This window comes from Octopus sinensis, linkage group LG23 (assembly GCF_006345805.1).
Source record: "Octopus sinensis linkage group LG23, ASM634580v1, whole genome shotgun sequence".
Lineage (NCBI taxonomy): Eukaryota > Metazoa > Mollusca > Cephalopoda > Octopoda > Octopodidae > Octopus > Octopus sinensis.
In genome coordinates, this window is record NC_043019.1 from 28,160,644 (window position 1) to 28,178,119 (window position 17,476).

At 39.4% G+C, this 17,476-nt stretch overlaps 1 protein-coding gene and 1 long non-coding RNA gene across 2 annotated transcripts in view; one reads left to right on the forward strand and one right to left on the reverse strand.

Annotated features, from left to right (window-relative positions):
* The first annotated feature begins 2,327 nt into the window (after positions 1 to 2,327).
* LOC115223695 (COX assembly mitochondrial protein homolog) lies at positions 2,328 to 7,628 on the forward strand. The gene is made up of 4 exons (XM_029794369.2): positions 2,328 to 2,477; positions 4,020 to 4,124; positions 5,339 to 5,429; positions 7,467 to 7,628. Exons 1-4 carry the CDS (start codon positions 2,405 to 2,407, stop codon positions 7,567 to 7,569), a joined length of 372 nt encoding a protein of 123 aa, XP_029650229.1. The 5' UTR covers positions 2,328 to 2,404; the 3' UTR covers positions 7,570 to 7,628.
* Positions 7,629 to 14,932: 7,304 nt separating this feature from the next.
* LOC118767659 overlaps positions 14,933 to 17,476 on the reverse strand; it is a 14,301-nt gene continuing 11,757 nt past the window's right edge. Inside the window, exon 3 of the long non-coding RNA XR_005003577.1 lies at positions 14,933 to 14,956. This is a non-coding gene — a long non-coding RNA (uncharacterized LOC118767659). The remainder of the gene's footprint in view (positions 14,957 to 17,476) is intronic.

Here is a 17,476-nt window from a genome sequence, read left to right on the forward strand (position 1 = left end):
TATATTTTAGTGCCCAAGTAACACCAGGTAACCCTGATACATAGTGGCACTCTGTCGGCTGTGTAGTCAAGGGTTTCCAGTTTATCTGATCAATGGAACAGTCTGCTTGTAAAATTAACGTGCAAGTGGCTGAGCACTCCACAGATATGTGTATCCTTAATTTAGTTCTCAGGAAGATTCAACATGACACAATGTGACAAGGCTGGCCCTTTAAAATACAGGCACTACTCACTTTTGCTAGCTAAGTGGACTGGAGCAATGTGAAATAAAGTGTCTTGCTCAAGGAGACAGCACATAGCTGGAAACGAACTTGTGACCTTACGATCATGAGCTGAATACCATAACCATTAATCCACACAAGGTCACTCCTGATACATACACAAGTTATATATTTACAAACATGTACATACATAGGCGCAGGAGTGGCTGTGTGGTAAGTAGCTTGCTTACCAACCACACGGTTCCGGGTTCAGTCCCACTGCATGGCACCTTGGGAAAGTGTCTTGTACTATAGCCTCGGGCCGAACAAAGCCTCGTGAGTGGATTTGGTAGACGGAAACTGAAAGAAGCCTGTCGTATATATATATATATGTGTGTGTTTGTGTTTTTGTCCCCCCAACATTGCTTGACAACCGATGCTGGTATGTTTACATCCCCGTAACTTAGCGGTTCAGCAAAAGAGACCGATAAGTACTAGGCTTACAAAGAATAAGTCCTAGGGTCGATTTCCTCGACTAAAAGGCGGTGCTCCAGCATGGCCGCAGTCAAATGACTGAAACAAGTAAAAGAGAATACATAGATATACACTTACATGCATACACATACATAAGTGAGATGTTAGACAAGAGTTACTTATGTAGTCTACAGTTAAATTAAAAGTATGTATGTATATATATATATATATATATATACTCTTTTACTTGTTTCAGTCATTTGACTGTAGCCATGCTGGAGCACCGCCTTTAGTCGAGGAAATCGACCCCACGACTTGTATATATATCGCCGTGATCACCGTGACCGACCTGGCTATCAGATGTTGTTACACATCGCTGGTCACAATGCGCTTCGCATTGTTTTTAGCCTTCAAATGACGCTACCCCGCTGGCTAAGCGAGCAGGCCAACAGAAGAAAGAGTGAGAGAAAGTGGTGGTGAAAGTACAGCACGTCTCGCCACCACTTTATTCCAGTAAACTGTTATAAGATTGTATTAACATGCGTAGCGTCATACATTTCCCCCTGGCAAAACCACAATCCCTCTTGATACTAACCCACCCGAAACCGCCTTTAGTTCTATAACACAAACTTCCTGTCTTTAAGTGATCTAAATTAAAATCTTCCATCAAAATTCCACGTTAATTTGTCTGTTCCTAACTCCAGCAAAAATAAAAGTTATTTTACAATATTCTTCATTTTTTAAAAAATTTTTGCTACCAATCTTTCAAATGGTGTATGATGAAACAGTAAGTATATTTGTAAAACAGGGGTGCGTCTTATACACGGGCACATATGGTGGGCGGTTTGGAGAAGAAAAGAGTCATTGGTAGAAGTTTAAGGTTGAGTTAAGTATGGGAGACAACTCAAGACATATTCAACTGTTACATAAATTATATCTTTCGATTCGTTGTTGATTTCTTGAAACAAATCTTTTCATCAAATTATAATATGCCTTTAAATTCTCTCATTACTATCTGATCAGATCATTTTTCTCCGAAAAAGTAATTTATGCATCAAATCTTCATTAAATTTTATTTATAAATCCTAAGAAGACAAGTAACACCCCCTGTTGAACAGAAATCTAACTGCAATTCCTTAGCCCCTTAGAATAAAGGTAAATGTACAGGAACTTGCGACCTAATTATAATTATAAATTTATGAATCTATTTTTTCCTCAAAGAAAAGATCCTTCCCGGGTCCCTATAACTTTAAGGGAGAGGCAGAAGAAAGTTGTAGCGTTTATACATTCATATTAGGCAATAGATACAGTGTAAATTGCAACTGCGCTATAGTAATCACATAAATTCAGTAAAAAAGTTAAAATCTAATTGAAATTCAGCTGGGATCTTTTCGGTTTGAACGGCAGTTTTTCTAGCGGTGTCATATGAAATTGTCACCCATAATTATGACCCTAGCATCGATCTATTGCATTTCAATCTATTTTAGGGTTAGAATTTTCTCAATAAAGCCAAGAGAAAAAGATGTTTTATAAACACATTCTACCAGTATACGAAGTTTAAATGTGTTTAGTTAGGTGGAAATTATTTAAAAAAAAACTGCCGTTCAAACCGAAAAGATCCTTCAGCTGTCAAAATTTGCAGAAGATTGTGTAATTTTGAGAACTGTGTAGACCTTCAATATATATTTTGAGCAACTTAAGCGGCCTCTTTGAATCAAAACAAAAAGCAATATGGCTAATGCGTACCAAGACGAACAGTTCGGAGTATTAAAAGATAAATATTCAAAAGGACCTTTCGGCTTAGGTAAATTATTTCAGCGCTGAAATTATCCAATTGTCACATAGGTTTACATGGAGGTTAACATTGTTAAATTTTGTCTTAGTCCTGTTGAGCATTTATGTCGTCTTCCTATATCTTGTCAATGTCAAACAAGACACTGACTGTATTTATAATTGTTTGATTGTTGCTGTTGTTCATTAGCATTATATCAGCTCTGACCAAACTGAATTATGAACAATAAGTATTCTAGCAGTGACTGATCCGTATTTCCGCATGTCTATTGGTTACATTTTCTGTGAGGGAGTTTCAATTGCTATTTCTAGCAGGCCGAACGACCACGTAGAGTCTCTCATTGCCATTTGCTGGGGGAAATCTTTAAAAATATACGGAAACTTTTATGCACTCACAAATTCAGGCACTATTTAAGAAGAGTGGTCCCGGTGCGCGCACTCGCGTACTCGCGCATCCACGCTAGCTAGTCGTGACTAGTCGATCCTACAACGACTACCTAGCAAAGTAAATGAAACACAAAATATTTTTTTGAAACAAAGTAAATAAAACAAAAACACAAAGTAAGGATCGACTAGGCACAACTAGCTAGCGCGGATGCGCGAGTGCGCGCACCGAGACCACTATTCTTATACAGTACCCAAATTCAAGATATATAATGGTCAAGAGTGTTATTGTCTTAGTCTATAAGCCTGGCTGAATAGAGTTAAACATAAAAGTAGTATGCGTGCCATAACCATGACCACGATTATTTTGGAAACTGTAAGATATATGGAAGTTTTGAGTTGGGTTTCCATACATCCGTATATACCAGGGTATGTCCTAGATTCGGATATCAGAATTTGCGAATTTAAAACATTCTCCAAAAGCCCAGCAGCTTTTGTCACTTAAAAAATTGTATTTTGTTTGAAACAGACGTTTTCCATGCTGACAAAGATTGGACTGTTTGTCCGGAGCTGGCAAGCCACAAGACTTCACCAGGCTTCACTTTCTGGTTTGGCTATGCCCATCCTAACACCCACTATATATGTATGTGTCCTTTGTTTCTAGTCTTCTCTAGGAATATATCTGGTCATGGAGAAATATTATCTTCCTTGGAATCAGATGAAGGTTGGTGACAGGAAGGGCACCAGGCTGTTTTTCTGTCTCAAGTTAGTGTTTATAATCTTTATGTCATACTTAAGGTGGAAGTTGTGTTACAACACCGGATACTGAACTATTTACCTTGAGAGAACCTCCCATATGGATGCCTGGTGCATAAAAACGCCTGTATTTATATTGTTAGTCGATGAAAATCATCTGCTACAGGTGCTGAGTGCTTTTAAGCACCAGAAGTCCATATGAGGGGTCTTCTTAAGGTAAATATTGCACTATTCAGTGTTCTAAAACAATATCCACTTTAAGTTGGATATAAAGATTGCAGTTTGGTACTAATACTGCTTCTATTGGTATTAGCGTTAAACACTAATACTAATAGAAGCAGTATTATTATTCTTTGCTTTATTTCTTTCTTATTTTATACTTCTTTTATTAAAAAATTTTTTTTTCTATTTTTAGGTGATCCAGATGACTTAACATTGCGAAGGGTTGAGAAAGAAATAATGATACCTCAGAAAATGAAAGAAATTGCAAAGAGGGAACATTGTAGCACTGAAGTTCAGAGTATGTTTTAAAACTGGTTTATAAAGTTTTGTCAGTAGCAGTATGCAGTGACCATAACTGTATGGTGGTTTAGCTACTGTAGTGGATTAGTTTGGTATGGCAACTACAGCAGGGTAATGCGACCATTTTGGACACTAAACTTTGCTTGTGAAGACCTGTTGAGGCAAGTGAAATCAAAATCAAAATCAAATTCGATGACTGGTATCTGTGCTAGCGGGGCACAAAGAGCACCATACGAGCATGATCGTTGACAGAGCGGCTAACTGGCTTCTGTGCCAGTGGCACATAAAGGGCACCATTCGAGTGTGATCGTTACCAGCATTGCCTCACTGGTACTTGTGCCAGTGGCATGTGTAAAAACATTCGAGCGAGGTCGCTGCCAGTACCGCCTGACTGCCCCAACCCCTGTGCCGGTGGCACGTAAAAGCACCCACTACACTCTTGGAGTGGTTGGCTTTAGGAAGGGCATCCAGCTATAGAAACTCTGCCAGATTAAGATTGGTGCCTGGTGCAGCCTTCTGGTTTGCCAGTCCTCAGTCAAATCGTCCAACCCATGCTAGCATGGAAAACGGATGTTAAACGATGATGATGATGATGGTGATGATTACAGCCTGAAGGCATGTGGCTTTGTGGTTAGGATATTTAGCTCACAGTCATAAGGTCGTGAGCTTGATTTCTGGCAGTGTGTTGTGTCCTTGAGCAAGATACTTTATTGCATGTTGCTTCAGTCCACTCAGCTGGCATTCTATTTTATGCTGAATCTCCCTTACAAGATGTTAAAGGGTACGTGTATCTGTGGAGTACTCAGCCACTTGCATGTTAATTTCATGTGCAGGCTTTTCTGGTGATCAGATGAACTGGAATCCTCATCATCATCATAACCAAAGGGGTGCCAGTCAACATATTGTGACCATTTGAGCAGAGTGGTATACTGTGGTCACTGCAGTGCTGTTGGTGTATTGCAGCCACTGCAACATGATACTGTTTTAAAGAAATCATTATTATCCTGCGGTTCCGCACTCCCCACTTTCTTCTGCATCCTTTTATCCTCCCCCCAATTCATTGATCATCAGTCTTCAAGCCTGCCCATTGTTTTTACTGTAGTGAGTATAATGTTTATATGGAAGAGAACTGTCTTTGATATCACCATTCTGCACACAAACTCACACAGACATATTCATACATGTTTAAACCTAATTGCATTTATGTTTCAGCTTTTGGTGAATGTGCAAAACAAGCTGGTTTGCTTCTGACGTTTCAGTGTAGAGACAAAGCAAATCTCCTTCATACATGCCTATCAAATATGTAAGTGATACCAATAACCAATATATATATATATATATATACTTTTCTTTTTTATTTCTTCTTTTATGCAAGAATTGTAGAGATCCTTCGTTATCAAACTGAAGCTGGGCTTCTTTTTTTAAATAGTAAGAAGTGAATTCAAAAGAGAAAATATTAACTTAATTTATAGAAAATATCTGACTTAAGTTGTTATCATCATTTAAAGTCTGCTTTCCATTCTGGCATGGTTTGGATGGTTTGGCAGGAGCTGGCATGCCAGAAGATTGCACCAAACTCTACCGTCTGATTTTGGTATGGTTTCTATGGCTGGATGCCCCTTCCTAATGCCACCCACTTTACAGAGTGTTTTTCATGTAGCACAAGCACTAATGTGGTCTCCAAGTAACTTGCAAAACAAAGACTTCTCAAATGATGCAGGGGAGTAGTATAGAAGGAGGTGGCTCAATATTCTTGAATCATTGTTTGAAGAATTACAAATAAGAGATTCTAAGCATATGTTTTCTACATGTATACAATTTGTAACTCCTCTCATGTACTGAAACACATGTAACATGGAATTAAAAATATACCAAACTTTTCCAGTCTTCTATTTTGATATGTAATTACTCTGCAAATAGAATCCATCAAAATTTCAATTGCTATGTATATATCATTTAAAGGCGGCGAGCTGGCAGAAACGTTAGCACGCCGGGCGAAATGTGTAGCCGTATTTCGTCTGTCGTTACGTTCCGAGTTCAAATTCCGCCAAGGTCGACTTTGCCTTTCATCCTTTCGGGGTCGATAAATTGAGTACCAGTTACGCACTGGGGTCGATGTAATTGACTTAATCCGTTTGTCTGTCCTTGTTTGTCCCCTCTGTATTTAGCCCCTTGTGGGTAGTAAAGAAATATATATCATTTAAAATAAACCATCTGTGTACATAGATTATTAGATTACTGTGAACATACAGATGTGTTTCACAAGGGCACAGCTTGGACACACACACACACACGAGGAGGTGCTGGAAAGTTCCTGGTTTTGAGTAAACGAAAATACAGGAGCATCAGTTAATTATGAATGTTCAGACACAAGGATGAATAAATACCAGTTTGTAGTCGAAGTACACGATAGTTGAAGTGCTGTAACAAGAAGTTCAGGCGAAGTAGCAGAGCCTGTTGAGGCACATGTCATGTAAGAAGTTGTGGCTACTATACTGCTGCCGGTCACTTAATACAGGAAGTTCTTGCAGGTTGTACTTTCTGTTAACCATGGTGAAGTAATTCACACACAGTTCAAATTCCTCTGAGGTTGACTTTGCTTTTCATCTTTTTGGGGTCAATAAAATGAGTACGAGTTGAGCACTGAGGTCAGTTTAATTAACTTACCTCCACCCAACAAATTACTGGCCTTCTGCCAAAATTTGAAATCAATATATGTTCCAGATTAAGGTGGCAAACTGGTAGAATCGTTAGTGTGCCAAGGAAAATGCTTAATGGCTTTTCGTCTGTCTTTACATTCTGAGTTCCAATTCTGCTGAGGTTGATTTTGCTTTTCATCCTTTTGGGGTCAGTGAAATAAGTGCCAGTTGAGCACTGGCATCAATATATTTCACCTAGCCAGCTTGCCACCTTCTTTGTGTTTCTGGCTCAATGAGATGAAACCAACATAAATGGGTTAGGAAACATTAAAAAAAATTAGCTACATCTGCCTCAAACAATGTGAGATTTTCCTGTGATTTGATCAGCCTGTTGTGCTTTTGATCAAGTGTTAGAAGAGGTGGCACCCACCAAGCAGAAACTTGCTGGCCTTGTGCTGAAATTTTAAATCTGTGTTCCAGATTAATAACAAATGAGTTATTTTACTAAATTCTTCAATATTTTCACAATGAATTGCAACAAAAGTAGTGTATTTCAACAAAAATATGGTAACAGAAGGGTTAATTTGTAATTCCTTTAACTGTTGGAACTATAATTTCAATTTTTTGTTTTATTGAATGAATCTTTGTCTTTTGTTTTTCTTTCTGTTAGTAATAGTGAAAAATGTATAAATCTCTTTTAGGTACAAGAATGAAGAATTTGTTGAAAGGTGCACACAGGAATATCTGAAAGATCGCACAGAATATCGTCGAACTGGAAAGAAGAAGCTTATAAAACGTGTTTAAATAATAGTTATATGTAATGTGAGAATACAAATTTGTAAATAAAATTTATTAAAACTGTTCTCGTTGCTTTTACTGGAATAATTTACAACACTGAAATGGTTTGATGTAATCTGAAATTCTTTCATATCTCAAATAGTTAAAATACTACATGAAAAGAATAAGGTTGCAAAAGAAATAAGGAAAAGAGTAAAAACATAATTGGATTGTCATGTTGTTTCTTAGGGCATTACATTAGATATATTAGACTGGCTTCCGTGCCGGTGGCACGTAAAAAGCACCATCCGAACGTGGTTGATGCCAGCGCCGACTTGACTGGCTTCCGTACCGGTGGCACGTAAAAAGCACCAATCCGATCGTGGCCGTTGCCAGCCTCGCCTGGCACCTGTGTCGGTGGCACGTAAAAAGCACCCACTACACTCTTGGAGTGGTTGGCGTTAGGAAGGGCATCCAGCTGTAGAAACACTGCCAGATCAGACTGGAGCCTGGTGCAGCCTTCTGGCTTCCCAGATCCCCGGTCGAACTGTCCAACCCATGCTAGGATGGAGAACGGACGTTAAAGATGATGATATTCTTTGGGATATTACTCAGTTCTCTTTGGTGTAGCTGACATCATTAACTTCTTCCAGGTTAACAACAAAATGGGCTGATGAAAGATCAGAAAAACGCCATATTTTCTGGCATGCAAGTCAAATTTTTCAGACCAAAATTTACAACCAAAAATAGTTGGTCAACTTATATATCAAGACGAATTTAGAGAACTGAAAGTTCTATGCATAACGCAACAGGATTTGGAAAGATAGTGATAATGTTTGAATGCTTACACAACATGTTTATGCTATATACTACGTTGACTTGTATGCAGGAAAATACGATATGTACGCATGACCTAATAAACTTCCATTTAGTTGATAGCAACCAAATGGAGGTTAGAAATAACAACTAAATTTCTTTAAAATTGTACCCTTCTGTCTTATATATGTATATATCTTATTTTTTGGTATACAAGTTGAATTTTTTTGACCAAAATTTACAGGCGCAGGAGTGGCTGTGTGGTAACTAGCTTGCTTACCAACCGTATGTTTCTGGGTTCATTCCCACTGCATGACACCTTGGGCAAGTGTCTTCTACTATCGCCTTGGGTGTGAGTGAATTTGGTAGACGGAAACTGAAAGAAGCCCATCGTATATATGTATGTGTGTGTATATGTTTGTGTGTCTGTGTTTGTCCCCCCAACATCGCTTGACAACCGATGGTGGCGTGTTTACATCCCCGTAATTTAGCGGTTCGGCAAAACAGACCGATAGAATAAGTATTAGGCTTCCAAAGAATAAGTCCTGGGGTTGATTTGCTCAACTAAAAGCACTGCTCCAGCATGGCCACAGTCAAATGACTGAAACAAGTAAAAGAGAGAGCCAAAAAAGAGGTAGGTCAATTTATGCACCAAAATGACTTTGGAGGATCAAAAGTTCCTTGTGAAATGCCACAGGATTCAGAAAGATAGTAACAGTGTTTGTTTACGCTACACATTTATATTATATAATACATTGCCTTATATGCTGGAAAATAATGTATGAGCCAACGAAGGAAATCTCCACATATTTGCTAGACATGTTAGAAATAACAGCAAAATCTCCTTCAAATCATACCTTTCTGTCTTAGGTATAAACCTCATTTCCTAGCATACAAGTTGAATTTTTTAGATCAAAATGTACAGCCAAAAAAAAATTATGCACCAAGATGATTTTGAAAGACCATAAATTCCATGTTAAGTGCAGCATACCAAGTTGGGTGTGTCCACATGAACACATTTACATAGCATAAAGAAAAGGGTGTCAAGAATTGACATGGGAAAGGGAGTTATTTTGCTTAGACAGAATAATTGGCCATTTTATCAGTTGGTTTTAAGTCAGATATTAGCAACAGGTTTTTGTAGCCATTTGCTTCATTAAATAGAAGTGAAGATTTTATGACCCATTAGCAGCTTTTCTCTAAGACAACTAAGTAGGCTTAGGGTTTGAACATTAAGTCATAACATTTGTCTATGGAAAGGACAAGCATCATTTATTACTACAACATACTTCCCACTCACCTATTAGATTTCCTTCCTCCACCTCTCTCTCTCTATATATACACACACACACACACATATATATATATGCATATATACATATATGTACATACCTACAATATGTATATATACATGCATATATGGGTACAGCACATAAAAAAATGTGGACAGAATGAGAAACGAAAACAGGGGCTAAACATAGAGGGGATAAACAAAAACAGACAAAGGGACTAAGTCGATTACATCAAACCCAGTGGGTACTTTATTTATCAACCCCGGAAGGATGAAAGGCAAAGTCGACCTTGGTGGAATTTGAACTCAGAACGTAACGGCAGACGCAATACTGCTAAGCATTTTGCCCGGTGTGCTAACGTTTCTGCCAGCTCACCACCTTCTCTGTGTTTCTGGCTCAGTGAGATGAAACCAACACATCTTGGCTTAGGAAACATAAAAAAAATTAGTTAGATCTGCCTCAAACAATGTGAGATTTTCCTGTGATTTGATCAGCCTGTTGTGCTTTTGATCAAGTGTTAGAAGAGGTAGCACCCACCAAGCAGAAACCTTTGGGATGGTAAGTTCATCAAGCAGAATATTCTCAACTCTCTCTAGGGATATGCCTATAGCCGTGGCTATTTGATTTACAATCAATTACCTGACATATGGTGAACATGAGTGATGTTTTCTTCAATGGTGGCATTTGCAGGATGCAAAGACTTTGGGTCATCTTTAAGCCTCTCCCTTCCTCTCGTGAATTTGCACTGTTGATAAAGCTTGAGTGTCATGCCCTAATGTAGCAACCATGTCAGTATTCCTTTGGTGACTAAAACCATTTTATGTAGGTACTTGATAATACCATGATGCCAAATTTTGTCTGTTTTCAAGAGAAGTTGCTACTAGTTACTTTTGAAGTCTTCTTTGAACACTGTGATTCTCAGTTTACCTGGAAAGAAACAATGCAGTTATTAATAAGAAAAGTGGAATTAATGCTTGCAAGATTTCACAGTTCTAGCATCACACCTTCGTAGTCGGCCTATCCTTGATTACATATATGTGTGTGTACTTACGTATATGTGCATGTATATACAATCACACACACACACACACACACTTATGTGTGTATGTATGTATGTATGTATGTATGTATGTATGTATATATGTATGTATGTATATATATATATATATATGTATGTATGTATGTATATATATATGTAAAAAGCACCCACTACACTCACGGAGTGGCTGGCATTAGAAAGGGCATCCAGCCGTAGAAACACTGCCAGATCAGACTGGGCCTGATGCAGCCTTCTGGCTTCACAGACCCCAGTTGAACCGTCCAACCCATGCTAGCATGGAAAGTGGACGCTAAATGATGATGATGATATATATATATATATATATATATATATATATTGTGATGGACCGTTAGCTCCTACACGTATTTTTTTCTCTTTTTGTTTCTCTCCTTGTTTCTTTTCTGTGTATCTTTCTGTCGAAGAGCGTAGGCTCAAAACGTAAAAGACTTGTTCTATTTCTATTCCTGAGTGCCATACTAATACATTTGTTTGTTTGTACTCCACCTGCCTTCGTCTTTAGTTTATTTTCATAAACCTTCCCATGTTATATATATATATAAAATATGGGGTTTATTTCACAGTTGATCTAAATGACTAGGTATGCTGGGTAAGTGCTGTAACAGATAACTAGGTTCCCAAGGTTATAGCCAAGATGGTATTTACGGAGCTATTGTAGATTTCCAATAGAGTGAATATAATTGTTAAAGAGGACAACAAACGTTAAGGCAAGGCAAATATCTCAAGTTAGGTGTTTTTACTCAATAAACACTCACAACGCTCAGTCCAGGAATTGAAACCACAATCCTACGACCGCAAGTCCACTGCTCTAACCACTGGGCCATTGCACCTCCACACTACCTCACCAAATTATATATTATATATATATGAGACCTCTTTCAGTCACAACTGACCATGGGATTGCATCTAGAAAGTTACCCTCCCAGGCACAAGTCTGGGCAAGGTTGTTTATGGAAGGCCAGCAGTCGTCCATGCATACAAGCCTCCCCTCTCCACGCAACCAGTGTTATCCAAGGGAAAGGCAAAGGGGCCGATACAGCTTGGCACCAGTGACATCGCAACTCATTTCTACAGCTGAGTGAACTGGAGCAATGTGAAATAAAGTGTCTTGCTCAAGAACACAACACACAGCCCAGTTCGGGATTCGAACTCACAACCTCACGATCGTAAGCTCGACGCTCTAACCACTGAGCCATGCACCTTCACAAATTATATATTAACATGCTTAGTTTCATGTCATAATCCCTTACTGTTTCATGCTTGACTGCTTGACATCACAAGGTGGCTCTTTAGTTTTAAACACTGTTAAAAAATGTATCTGTCATAATCCACCCACATTTCTCACGGGCAATTGACTCCATTGCTTATCTTTCAAGTAATGCACTACATATTTCGTATTCTGTGAGACCCCAATAAAAAGGATTCTCTAACAGTTATTCACAAATAATTGACTTACCGTTCTCTTGCTTTTATTGCTTTCCTCTTCCCTTCTTTCATCGTTAATCAGAACATACATACAAAGCTACATACATACATACGCACATACATACATAGGCACATACATACATATGTACGTACATACATACATGCATGCATTACTTGAGGCCAGTTGCCCTGCAGATGATGATGATGATGATGATGATGATGATGATGACGATGATGACGATGACGATGATGATGGTGGTGGTGGTGGTGGTGGTGATGGTGGTAGTGGTGGTGGTGATGATGGTGATGATGATAATGATGATGACGACGATGATGACGATGATGACGATGATAACGATGACGATGATGATGGTGGTGGTGGTGATGGTGGTGGTGGTGGTGATGATGATGATGACGATGGTGGTGGTAGTGGTGGTGGTGGTGGTGATTATGATGGTGATGATGATAATGATGATAACGACGATGATGATGATGACGATGATGATGGTGGTGGTGTTGGTGGTGTTGGTGGTGGTGGTGGTGATGATGGTGATGATGATGATGATGATGAGTGTTGTTGTTGTTGTTGTTGCTATTAGGCAATGAGCTGGCAGAACTGGACAAAATGCTTAGTAGCTTAGCAACATTTCATTTTGCCCCTCATTTCATTCTGAGTTCAACTTCCACTGAAATCAACTTTGCCTTTCATCTAATTGGGGTTGATAAAATAAGTATCATTTGAGTACCGGAGTCAATGTAACCGACTAACCCTTCTTCCCACAAATTGCAGGCCTTGTGCTTATAAAAGAAAGGATTATTATTAATTAACATTACTAGCTGGTTAGCATATTAATATTATTAATGATTATATTCCGCTGAGGTTGACTTTACCTTTCATTTTTTCGGGGTCAATAAATTAAGTACCAGTTGCGTACTGGAGTCAATCTAATTGACTGAACCCCCTTCCCCAAAATTTCAGGCCTTGTGCCTAGAGTAGAAAACAATATTATTGATGACGACTATTATTATTATACATGGGTTGGACGATTTGACTGAGGACTGGCGAACCAGATGGCTGCACCAGGCTCCAATTTTGATCTAGAAACTCTGCCAGATCAAGATTGGAGCCTGGTGCAGCCATCTGGTTCGCCAGTCCTCAGTCAAATCGTCCAACCCATGCTAGCATGGAAAGCGGACGTTAAACGATGATGATGATGATGATGATGATGAGGATGAAGAGAAAGTACTTGCAACAACAGTCATCGATTGTTGCTATTGATCCAAACACTTATTTCTTTGCACATCCACTTTTGTGTTGTTTAATTGTTCTACATGCTGAGAAACAATTGCAACATCAATTAATTTGCTGCTTAACGATTGTGGCTATGGAAGCTGGATTTCTAGATTCATTTTGCTCTTACTCATCATCATCATCATCACTACCAGAAAGAATTCATCCCTCCCCAACTTGCTGCAAATTTCTTTTTTGCAAAATGACCAGATAAAAATAAGTGTCCTGGACAGTGCTGCCTCAGGCCCTGGGGCTCATAGGGCTGCTTACCTGGTTTCCCTGGCGTACAAGTGGCCAAGATCACAACACTTTACATGTGGTCTTGGGAATTTTTCAAAGGGAGGGCACAAGGTCAGAAGGGAATACAATTCCTGGAGAAAAGGATGTAATAACATTATTTAGAAGGGTGCACTTCTTTTCTTGAGGTGGGCACACGTGCCCCTCAGGCCTCCCCACTCTTGGGTCTACCCCTGTACTTCCCCTAAATGGAATATCATTCCATCCCAGGGTCACTCCTTTATAGCTGAGGGGGACTGGAGCAACATGAAATGAAGAGTTTTGCTCAAGAACACATTGCACTACCTGTCCTGGGATTGAAACCAAGATTGCAAAAGCATAAGTTCAACACCTTAACCACTTGGCCAAGCATCTTCACAAAAGATCTGGTAGTTGATCTCCAAATAGACATCATCATCATCACCATCACCATCATCATCATCACCATCATCACCACTACCACCACCACCGCCGCCGCCGCCACCACCACCACCACCACCATCACCATCATCATTTAACGTCTGTTGTCCATGCTGGTATGGGTTGGATGGTTTGACCAGGGCTGGTAAGCTGGAAGGCTGCACCAGACTCCAGTCTGAATTGACATGGTTTTGTACAGCTGGATGCCCTTCCTAATGCCAACCACTCTGAGAGTGCAATGGGTGCTTTTATGTGCCACCGGCATGGGTGTCATTTGTGTGACACTGGGGTACTTTTATGTGTCACCAGCATGGGTGCCAATTTGCGTGACACTGGTATCTGCCACGACTGCAATTTTGCTCGGCTTGATGGCTCTTCTTCTCAAGCATGATATAATGCCAAAGGTCTTGGTCATTACCTCTGTGAGGCCCAACACTCAAAAGGAACCTCAGCCACTTTGCCTCTGGGAGGCCCTACACTTGAAAGGAACTCAGCTACTTTGTCTCCATGAGGCCCAGTGCTTCTTCTTTATTAGATAGATTTAAACACACATTTGTGGCAAGCCCTCTTTTTGTGTGGCATTAGAGATGCAGATAACATAGCAAATTGTAGCATAAAAGACTATATCTGGTTCCACTTGTGATTTGAACTCATATCTTCAAAATTTGACTCCTTGCTTGAATTAAAAACACTGTGTAACACGATTTTCGTCCTTGGATAGCAACTGTTATTGCTTACCCTAAGAAAGAATGAAAAATGGTTTATATTTCCTTCAAACTTTGCTTTTGGGACATTTATTTAAACCCCAAAGAATCCCTCTCAACACATGGCTATGATCAGTGGCTGACTGGGTCTGAAAATATTGGTTGCCAGGAGACTAAGTGGGGGAAGGCTACCCGCAACTATAATACCTGCAACAACAATAGTATGATTTTTAACTGTCTACAAACACAGTCAAGTTGAAATAATTAACACATTCTTCCAGAAGTGAATAAAAAAATTAGATACTAACATGGGGTCCCATATATGCCCTTTGTCATTGGGCAAGCTGGCAACCTGGCCAGTCCACCACTGGCTATGATGCTCCCCACTACTCCTGTTCATGATCAGAGATGCACATATTGTCGGCTATTGGGGACATGCTCAAGTGGTCAATGTCAAACAATTGTCAAGCAAATCTGTGGTGTTGAGCAGAATATTTGCTATAATGATATTTCTGCTTCAGCAAAGCAGTGCTGAATCTGTCTGAAATATAAGTGGAAAATAGATCAGTTTCAAAATATTGATGTCCAGGTCAGAAAAGCAAAGTTTGAAGAGAATAGTTGTCATTTTCTTTGATTTCTCAATAGAAGCAAATAAGAAATATCACTTACTGACCAAAGACAAAAATCATCGTTTAATGTCTGCTTTCCATGTTAGCATTGGTTGGACGGTTCGACTGGGGTCTGGGAAGCCAGGAGGCTGCACCAGGCCCAGTCTGATCTGGCAGTGTTTCTACAGCTGGATGCCCTTCCTAATGCCAACCACTCCATGAATGTAGTGGGTGCTTTTTACGTGCCTCCGGCACAGGTGCCAGGCAAGTCTGGCAATGACACGATTGGTTGGTGCTTTTTACGTGCCACCGGCATGGAGGCCAGTCGGGGCGGTGCAAGCAACAGCCACATTCGGATACCACCGGCACTGGTATCAAAACTACAATTTCCATTGATTTTTGAGCGATTTCGATTTCACTTGCCTCAACAGGTCTTTGCAAGCAGAGTTTTGTGTCCCAAGAAGGAAAAATAATTAAATAAATAAATAAATAAATAAAAATTTTGTGACACAGTGTAGTACTCAGATGATGTGTAATTTTGTAGCTGAGGCATGCAAGTAGCAGGTCTACATTTAACATAACTTTGGTTAAATAGACAGAAATAAATAGGTAGATGGTTAAATGGATGGATACATGGATGGGTAACTGTATAATTTTGTGATTAGAATAAAATGAAGGTTTGTTCAGTTTAATTTGTCATTCAGTATGATTACATGTGAGCGGTATGCTAATTGAGCCGGCATAACAGTTTGTATGGGAAAAAAATGAACTTCAGTGAAGCATTCTTATAAATATAGGACAGGTTATAGGGTCTAGAAATTTTGTTACTAATTGAAGAATTTGTGGGGATGAAGATAATATAATAATAATGAAATTATTGTATACAGTGCTCAGGTGCACCACAACTTGTCAGAAAGTGCATATAAAGTACATGCAGTAGTGTAGAAATGTCTGGAAAGTGAACATGCTTGTGTGTGTATGGAGGGGAGAAAATCAAGTGTAGTGTTGGCGAATCTCAGGAAGCATGGAAGTCTTGAAGGAAGCAGTGCTCCGACAACTAACAACCGATGTTAGCAGTTTGTTCCATGCTTCAGCAACTCTCAGCGTGAAAAAATGTTTCCTGAAGTCATGGGAGCTGTGCTGTTTTCTTACTTTGTAAATATGTCCACGGGTGTTAGATGGGTGGAGTTTGAAGAGGTGCTCAGAGTTATTGTTTGTGCGATGGTTGATAATTTTATAATGGTAGTTAAGGGTATTTCCTGTGATAGGAGAGAGTGTGCTCAATTTGAACAATCTGGTTTTTTACCATATATCTTTTACTTGTTTTGGTCATTGGACTGTGGCCATGCTGGGGCACAACCTCAAAGTGTTTTAGTCAAACCAAATATTTTTAAAGCCTGGTACTTATTCTTTTGGTCTCTTGTACCAAATGGCTAAGTCATGGGGGTATAAACAAACTAACACTGGTTGTCAAGTAGTGGTGGGGGACAAACACAAAGATACACATACATAGATACATACATTTATATAGAATGGGCTTCTTTCAGTTTCCATTAATCTAATCCATTTACAAATCTTTGGTTGACCTTGGGTTATAGTAGAAGATACTTGACCAAGGTACCACACTGTGGGATTGAATTTGGAACCAGCCTCACCTGCACATTTTCTTTAAGAAAATCTTCCAAATTTGTTAAGAAAATGGTCTGAGCTTAAACAGAAGTGGAGACCTGCTTCATAATTATTCCCAATAATTAGTATGGCTAAGTCATTGGTGAACGGTACGGGGGGGGGGGAGTCTCCAGTAAATATAGTTCTACCAGAGTTGGAGTGAGGATTACTGAAGAATGTTGAAGAAGGTGATTTTCTTAGTTATTGCGTACCTGGCTGCGTGGTAAGAAGTAATTTTATGTTGGTTGGATGATGGAGCAGAGGCAGTGATAGTTTGGTAAATGCTGGATTTGGTGATAAGAAAATGATCCAGGCTTGACTTTAAACTGCATCCAAGGAGTTCCAGGGTTTTGAGG

What these genes read in the sequence shown, in the direction of transcription:
- LOC115223695 (XM_029794369.2), top strand. Translation starts at nt 2,405, where the DNA reads ATGGCTAATGCGTACCAAGACGAACAGTTCGGAGTATTAAAAGATAAA. An exon ending in AAAAGGACCTTTCGGCTTAG is followed by an intron (nt 2,478 to 4,019) that starts GTAAATTATTTC and finishes TTCTATTTTTAG; the next exon opens with GTGATCCAGATGACTTAACA. An exon ending in TTGTAGCACTGAAGTTCAGA is followed by an intron (nt 4,125 to 5,338) that starts GTATGTTTTAAA and finishes TTTATGTTTCAG; the next exon opens with CTTTTGGTGAATGTGCAAAA.